This window comes from Parus major, chromosome 18, assembly GCF_001522545.3.
Source record: "Parus major isolate Abel chromosome 18, Parus_major1.1, whole genome shotgun sequence".
Classification (NCBI taxonomy): domain Eukaryota; kingdom Metazoa; phylum Chordata; class Aves; order Passeriformes; family Paridae; genus Parus; species Parus major.
Genome location: NC_031786.1, coordinates 666,564 through 674,895, shown reverse-complemented (window position 1 = coordinate 674,895; position 8,332 = coordinate 666,564). Strand labels below are relative to the sequence as shown.

Genomic DNA, 8,332 nt, shown 5'->3' with positions numbered 1-8,332 from the left:
TGTGTGTGAATTGTGTGTGAGCTGTGTGTGAGCTGTGAATTGTATGTAAATTGTATATAAATTGTGTGTGAGCTGTGAATTGTGTGTAAATTGTATATAAATTGTGTGTGAGCTGTGTGTAAGCTGTGTGTGAGCTGTGAATTGTGTGTAAATTGTATATAAATTGTGTGTGAGCTCTGTGTGAGCTGTGCATGCTCCATGTCAGGGCTCTGGGTGGAGGTGATTTCTGCAATCCTACCTGGAAGCCTTTCCAGAACAATTGTCTCCAGGAAAGTGAGTGTCAGCCTTCCCAAGGAGAGCCTCTGAATTACAGTTACAGAACCGAAAGGATTTTATTTTTAGTAAAGGTTGCTCTTAGCTGTCATTCCATAAATGCTTCAAATAACCTGGGGATATGAAAAACATCTTTATCTCTGGTACCTTTTCCTTTGCCTGCCCCTCACCAGGCTCCTCTAGAGTCTTGCTGCTCTCAGCCTCTTACAGTTATCTTTTAAATTATTACAAATTTTTTTTTCAAATTATTGCAAAAACATTTTTACTCTCTCTGTTTGCTTTCCCTCCTGTTTCTTTGGACAAAGCTGTGAGTGGGCAAGTCTGCACATCCCTAGGAGCTGACTTTGTGTACTGCCTTCATGTTTCTGGGGCAGACTTCCTGTGGGGTTTTTTTTCTCCAGGGAAGACAAATTTTAATTCCTTCGTGTGAAGGAAGGGTAAAAATAGTGCTGTTACCAGGCACAAGTGGAGAAAATTGTCACTATGACCATGTCATGCAATCATAAAATGTCTCAACTGGAAGTGACCCGTAAGGATCAGTGAGTCCCAGAGGTGTTAAGCTGGCTCTGTGCCCTGTTTTAAGGGGCAGCTTGGTGTTGCACTTTGTGACTTGTCTGTCCCAAGGGTCCCTCCTTGTGCTGGGTGGGCTCCACAGCTCGTTCTCCATTGTTCCCACAGTGATGAGGCGTGTACCTGCGGGCAGCTGGTGGTGGCCAGCAGGGAGAGCCAGTACAAGATCTTCCATTTCCACCACGGTGGGCTGGATAAACTGTCCGAGGTGTTTCAGCAATGGAAGTACTGCACAGAGACACACCTCAAGGACCAGGTACCTGAGCCAGGCTCTTGGGGCCAGGTGTTTCACTTCAGGGTGGTGTGTTGGAGGAAGGAGGCTTTGAGTTCACGTCACCAGGTCAGGCAGGAAGCTGCCACGTGCAGGATGGAAACGCAAGCTGGACTCAAGGCCTCTCTTGGACTTGTCTGTCTCCATCCATTCCTGTTCTGCCTGTGGAATATGGGGGAAGATCATCCAGAAGACTTACTTAGGCAGTGGTTTTGCTAGACCTGACAGGTGGGCACTGTCCTTTAGGCACAGAAGGTGTCTGGAAATCTGCAGAGATAGGAAATTGTGTCAGAGCCTTTCATCCATCTTGTGACGCACAACATTCCGTTTGGAGGATGTTTTGACAAGGCATCTTGCCATATTTTGTTCAATCTACATACAAATGTGATAAGAGCTCTTTAATTATCTGTTTAAGATATTGTATGTGCTTGTTAGAAACAGTGATTTTTAAATTTCCATCCTTCCCACAGAGCCCCCCGCTGCTTTTCTTATTACGGTCGCATGGGCTCACTTTTTGCATTGAACAACCTTTGATTTTTAAATTAAATGTCAGCTGCAGCCTTGCACTGGGATCCTGAGTGCCCTCAGAGAGCCTGGCAGTGCAGTTCCCCTCTCTCCTAACAGCAATCCCTTTGTATATGGCCAATCATATGTAATTTATTGCAGGCATTCCTGGCAGGGGCAAGTTTTGCTGTAAGCAGCATTAATTCAGTTCCAGGTCAGGGATAAGATTGGAGGAGGAATTGAAACTAATTTTTTTTAAAAGATGAATCTGTTTTGTGGTGGATTTTAATTCTTCTAATCACTCTTGTTATTGTAATGGTTGGAATATAAAAAAAAAAAACCAAACAAAACCTCCCCAAGTGCAACTCCTCAGTGCTTAATCCTGTATGAACCACGCAGAGGTTTCCCTGCGCTGGGTTTCACACTGTGCTGCTTTCCCTGGCTCCTGCTGCAGTTGTGGTTTGTTCTGCCCCGTTCAGCAGCTGGCAGATGAGAAAACCTGCATGCAGTTCTCCATCCGCCGGCCCAAGCTGCCCTCCTCGGAGACACACCCCGAGGAGAACTCGTACCGGCGCCTGGACGTGTCCAGCTGGCTGCACCACCTCAACGAGGCCGGCCAGGTGGAGGAGGAGTACAAGCTGAGGAAGGTGAGGGGCTCCCCTCTGTTCTCTCCCGTGCTGAGGGCCAGTCCCCGGGGGGAACCGCAGGAGTTTGTGTTCCTGTCAGGGACAAGGGCTGGGCTTTTGGGAGGATGGAGATGGGTGAGTGAAGCCTTGGCTGCAGATCTCGCTGCGGGGCTGGATCCCCACCTGGACGTGTTCCTGTATCACCTGCTCCAGGTGACCCTGCCTGGGCGAGGGAGGTTGGACTGGACATCTCCAGAGGTCCCTTCCAACCCCACCAGTTCTGTCGTTCTGTGGTGGTGGAGCATTCCTCTGAGCGAGGAGCTGTCCCACTTCTGCTGCGGTTTGGAATCCATAAACCAGAGTGCCCAGTGCCTGCTGTGTGTGCAGAATGTGTGACCGAGTCACAGAGAACTCTGGAGATTGCTGAAAGGACTGAGATGGTTGAAACAGCTGAGGTTGTATGAGCTGAGATTGCTGTGTGAAATACCAGGGCTGAGGGGAGCACTGGGCCCTGAGAGAGAAGTTTGCAGTGCAGTGCAGTCTCCAGGATTTGGGATTAAGCCGTGACATGAGAACGACACGTTAATCATAGAGCCTCTCCGGGGGTGGTTATTGACATTGAAATGAGCCTGATTTGTGTCTGGTCTGGGAATAGAGGGCCAGCACTTTCCCTCTAAACATGTGCAAATTGCAGGAGCTTGAATCAAGGCGTCACTTGTCAGGAAAGAGCTGCAGAGGCACCAAAGCACAGCAGCGGGCAGTTGCTTGTTGCTGTTTTTGGGAATGCTAAATCTACACCAGCCATAACTTTTGCTCCTTTTTCCAGGCCATTTTCTTTGGTGGGATTGATATTTCCATCCGTGGGGAGGTGTGGCCCTTTCTGCTGCACTACTACAGCTACGAGTCCACCTCTGAAGAGAGGGAGGCACTGAGGCTGCAGAAGAGGAAAGAGTACTTTGAGATCCAGGAGAAAAGGTAACAGAGCATCATCATCCTCCCCTGCTCATTTTCCTTGGGCTGGACATCACAGTCTCTGCACCCTTTGCATCAGGAAAGGCTGGAGTAGAGGGATGGGAGGGATGGGGAAGGAGGTGTGTTGGGCACTGCCAGTGCCACAGAGCTCAGACATTTCATTAGCTGGGCTCTGGGAACAGCCTCGTCAGTACCACGCAGGGAAACCTCACAGGCAAGTCTTGGGTTAGAACAGTGAAGGTGAAATTGGGAATTTATATTTCTTTATAAATAAAATGTACATGAAAATAAGGGATGGAAAGGGTTATGTGATTCCAGAAGGTTGTTTGTGCAAGAATTGTTTGTTAAATGGAGGTGAGTACATTGAAGCTGGAGGGGCACAGTACTGTTAATAACCAGGAGTCAATGAAACCAGTGGTGAGTTCTGGTGTGCTGAGTTCCAAGGAGCAGTGGAGAACACAGTCTGATGCTTCTGAAGTGTTTGTTGCAGCAAACACATCGTGTCATCCCATTTATAACCCAGGAGGCTCCTTCCAGTAATCCCTTGGGACAGACAATCCTCTGTACTGCACAGACCTGCCCGTCTGTTTTTCAGGTGCCGAGCAAACTCGGTACAGGAAGAGTTTTCTCTGCAAACTAAGACTGAAATGAGGCTTTTTGTTCATTGTGGCACTCACATTCCTCTCTTGGCAACCCTGTGCTGTTGCTGTGTGGTTTCCAGGCTGTCCATGGCTCCAGATGAGCAGAAGGATTTCTGGCGCCAGGTGCAGTTCACGGTGGACAAGGATGTCGTGAGGACCGACCGCAGCAACCAGTTCTTCCGAGGGGAGGACAACCCAAATGTGGAGACCATGAGGTGAAGTGTCTGATTCCAGTGTCCTAAAAGCCACATCCTGCTCAGTGTAGAGACAAGTTGGTCAGCCCCCAGCCCAGGCTGCCTGGGAATGCTGCACAGCACCCACCGTGCATCTGGAACCACAGGATGCAACAGCAGAGCCTTCCCCAGTGCTCCCACTGCTGCTGTAGCTCCCTTCTCAATCCTGTAACCCTGCTGCCATCCCTGAGCTTCCCTGCTGCCATCCCTGAGCTTCCCTGCTGCCATCCCTGAGCTTCCCTGCTGCCATCCCTGAGCTTCCCTGCACACACAGCACAGCACAGGTGCTGTGGTAGGGCTGGGGACATGTGCTTGGGTCTGTGGTTCTCCTGATGGGGTAAAGGACAAGAATAGAGTCTGTTCTGTGAGAGTGTGACTTGTAAAGGTGTGATCTCCAGAGCTGGGTTTCATCCAACAGCATGGCTTGGAGCTTTGTGCATATCTTGGGCATCATCTCTCCCATGTGCCCTTCATTTCTGTCCTCTTAATCTTTTTAAATTCTCATTTTCTGTTTATGTTTCGCTGTCTGTGAATGCCAAACCTTTTCCTGAAGTTTGTGCCTCAGGACTGGTGTTTGCAGCAGGGTTTCCCTGTCTGTGTTATGGCACCTCACATGAGGCCCTGTGTCTTTGTCTCTGAGATGATGCTGTCACCTGCCCTCACCTGTCCCCTCTCCATTTCTGTCTCTGCTCCAGGAGGATCTTGCTGAACTATGCAGTATTTAACCCAACCATTGGCTACTCCCAGGGCATGTCTGACCTGGTTGCCCCACTCCTGGCAGAGGTCCTGGATGAGTCAGATACTTTCTGGTGCTTTGTTGGATTGATGCAGAACACGATCTTCATCAGCTCCCCCCGGGATGAGGACATGGAGAAGCAGCTGGTGAGGCTGAGTGCTGGGCTCCCTCCAGCCCTGTAGTGGCTTCTCCTCTCCCCAGTTCCTGGGCTGGGGGAGGTCCAGCATGCCAAACCACACTGCAAACCTTGGGGTGATCCTTGGGGATGTCATGTGTGGGGCCAGGAGCTGGACTTTGATGTTCCTCGTGGGTCAGTTCCAGCTCAGGATATTCTAGGATTCTTTGACTCTATGGAAACCCCTGGTGGGCAGAATTGATCCTGGGTGATTGAGGCACTCCAGAGGCAGTTATATCCATCCCTGTGAAATGGCAGCTGAGAGAGAAGAGCTCTGCAGCTCTCCAGCCCTGCTCCAGGGGTGCTGCCCGGGGCAGGGCCTCAGCCCAGGGCCTCTTTTCCAGCTGTACCTGCGCGAGCTGCTGCGGCTGATGCACCCCCGCTTCCACCAGCACCTGAGTGCCCTGGGAGAGGACGGGCTGCAGATGCTCTTCTGCCACCGCTGGATCCTGCTCTGCTTCAAGCGGGAGTTCCCCGAGGCCGAGGCGCTGCGCATGTGGGAGGCGTGCTGGGCTCACTACCAGGTGAGGCACATCCTGCCTGAGCTCACCCCTCAGCACTGAGGATTTCCAGAAGGGCTCTCAGCAGCAAAGCAGCCAAAAGAAGTCGGGTCTGTGACTGTGGCAGAGGTTTATCTACATAGCAGGAGGATGGAGCCCTGCTTGCCTCTCCTTGGGGATGTCTGGGCTTCACAAGGAGGTGTTTCAGAAAATGCTGAGCACTCACTTCTGAAGTTCAGGCTTCTCTTCCACAGCTGGGAAATGTCTTCCCAAAAATCTGCTCTGTGGTGCAAACACTGGTGCAGAGCTTGCTGCTGTGCTGTGAAGGAAAGAGGCTTTGGCTCGGCTGTGGTTCAGAAGTCACCGGTAACTCACGTTCTCACCACTGGGCAGAACTGAAGGGAGCAAAATCTCTCAGCTTGTGGAGGGTGGGAGGTGAAGCCAGAGCTCTGCCTCCACCTGCTGTACAGCAGCCCCTGTGTTCCCATTGCAGACAGACTATTTCCACCTCTTCATCTGCGTGGCCATCGTGGTGATTTATGGGGACGACGTCATCGAGCAGCAGCTGGCCACTGACCAGATGCTGCTGCATTTCGGCAACCTGGCCATGCACATGAACGGGGAGCTCGTACTCAGGAAGGTAAACACCCAGGTGCCCATGTGGGACAAGAGATCAGTCAGAATGTTCAGAAAATCGGGGTCTGCTGCTTCAGCTGTGCATCTCCTGTGTCCCTGTGGCTGCCTGGGAGGGATGCTGCTGTTTGCCTGAAGATTTGCAGCAGGAGGAGGAAGTTGTTGAGTGCTTGGGAGGTGACAGTGTGGTTGGGATAGCCCTTGTTTGGATAACCTGCCCAGGGAAGTGGAGGCAGAGCTGTTGGTGCCATGGGGCAGTGACTGGGGCCATGGGATGAGCTGTGGAGTGTGGCAGCCCCTGTGACCTGTCCCCAGTGCCTCAGGTAACCCTCAGGTGTTTGGCAGGACACGCCTTTGCTGAAGCCCAGGCAGCCAAAGGGGAGGATTGGGTGGGAGGTGCCCTGGTGAGGGGTGACTTTTCCCTCTGTGTCCCTCTAGGCCAGGAGTCTGCTCTATCAGTTCCACCTGCTGCCCCGCATCCCCTGCAGCCTGCACGACCTCTGCAAGCTGTGTGGGACAGGCATGTGGGACAGTGGCTTCATCCCCGCTGTGGAGTGCTCTGGCCACCACCTGGAGAACGAGAGCTGCCCGTACGGGGGGCTGGTGGAAGTGTCTTCTCCTAAACCAGGAAGTGAAGGCAAGAAAGGCCTGAAAACACGGGATGTCTTTGCCTTCCGAAAATAGCTGGGAGGAACAGGGTGCGACGGCGGAAGGGAAGGGCAGGAAGGATGTGCACAGGGAAAACTGCTGAAGAAAAGAATGGAGGAATAGCTTGTCAGGACTCCTGAGAAGACTGAAAGGTGTGGAAGGGAAGAGGAGTTAAATTGCTCTATAGGGGAAGTTCCACTGCATGGGTGATGGAACCTGAGAGAAAGGCATCGACCCAGGAACTGTGTTTGGATTTGATTTTGTTAGAAACAAGCTTTTCTAGGTTTTAACAAGGACTTTTTATTCTGCCTCTGGGACTGGACTGGTTAGCAAGCAGAACTTTGTTATTTGCTGGTGAGAAAGGAGAGCCCTTGGGGGAGCCAAGGCCACCCCGAGGTGCTGGTGGCAGGTGGCAGGAGCAGAGCCAAGGCCACCGTCCCCTCACCCAGAGCACACCACACGCTCCTGCTTCAACCAAAACGTGCAGCTTCGTGGCTCCTTTTCAAAGCCATAAAAGCCATTTTAATTATAATCTGCCAAAAATAAAACTGCAGACCTTTGGGATTGCAGGGAAGGTGTCTGCTTTGTCAGCAAGGAAGGACTGGAGACCTCGGAGTCTCTGGCCTTTTCTGGTTTTATAGGATACACTGCTGGCATGATTTTTTCCCATTTTTAGAGAAAATTGACTGCCCCAGGTCTCAGAGCACTGCTGCTCTGAGTTAGGGTATTTCACAGACACTGCCCAAAGTTTTCTTCTTCATGAGATACTGGGAAGGAATTCTTCCCTGGGAGGGTCTGGCACAGGGTGCCCAGAGAAGCTGTGGCTGCCCCTGGGTCCCTGGAAGTGTCCAAGGGCAGGTTGGACAGGGCTGTGAGCAGCCTGGGACAGGGGAAGGTGTCCCTGCCATGGCAGGGGTGGAATGGGGTGAGCTTTAAGGTCCCTTTCAACCCAAACCATTCTGAGATTTTCTGACATTACAGCAAAGCTGTTTCTTTATGCTGACAACTGCAGACTTGAATACTTTAGTCTGTTGTTTCCAGTATGTTTCCCATTGTGTTTCCTTTGGCTCTCCTCAGTTACTGAATATTTACTGTCCTTGCCTGTCACTGGCACAGCCTGTGGCACATACACTCCGTGTGGGTTTCGGGCTCCTCAGTGCCAGAGGTGCTCCCTGTTCCACATCCCAAAGTAAAAATGAAACTTGCCTTGTTGCAGCCGTTTTTGCTGAGCTCTGCCTGATAAAAGTTGCCCTCAGGGTGTTTTTGAAAGGACAGTGTTTCTCCCCATGTCTGCTACAAATTCTGCCAGCCACAAGTGGGGCTGGGGCCTTGAGCTCTGTTGCCAAAGGTTCTTACCAAATTCCGTGGCCTCCAAAGGCGTGTCCTGAGCCAGCGTTTGTGCCAGGCACAGCCAGGGGAGCATTTCCCTTGTGGGGCTGGAAAAGGAGCCAAGGTGGCAGCAGGCTGTGCCTCCCTGCATCCCTGTGCAGCCTTCCCTGGCTGTCCTGCTCCCTGTCACTCCCTCCTCGCTGCTTCCCACTCCGCTGTCC

The 8,332-nt window shown here is 51.8% G+C and overlaps 1 protein-coding gene across 8 annotated transcripts in view; it reads left to right on the top strand.

Annotated features, from left to right (window-relative positions):
* TBC1D16 (TBC1 domain family member 16) overlaps nucleotides 1–7,351 on the top strand; it is a 31,114-nt gene extending 23,763 nt beyond the window's left edge. For 6 of the 8 annotated variants that reach the window (XM_015645518.2, XM_015645517.2, XM_015645515.2 and 3 more), the window contains 8 exons: nucleotides 952–1,099; nucleotides 2,098–2,265; nucleotides 3,071–3,219; nucleotides 3,938–4,072; nucleotides 4,786–4,972; nucleotides 5,346–5,525; nucleotides 5,995–6,141; nucleotides 6,573–7,351. In XM_015645518.2, coding sequence (XP_015501004.1) covers nucleotides 952–1,099; nucleotides 2,098–2,265; nucleotides 3,071–3,219; nucleotides 3,938–4,072; nucleotides 4,786–4,972; nucleotides 5,346–5,525; nucleotides 5,995–6,141; nucleotides 6,573–6,818 — 1,360 coding nt within the window. In that variant the 3' untranslated portion in view covers nucleotides 6,819–7,351. The remainder of the gene's footprint in view (nucleotides 1–951; nucleotides 1,100–2,097; nucleotides 2,266–3,070; nucleotides 3,220–3,937; nucleotides 4,073–4,785; nucleotides 4,973–5,345; nucleotides 5,526–5,994; nucleotides 6,142–6,572) is intronic. The other 2 variants (XM_015645516.2, XM_015645514.3) reach the window with 1 other exon arrangement.
* The last annotated feature ends 981 nt before the right edge of the window (nucleotides 7,352–8,332 follow it).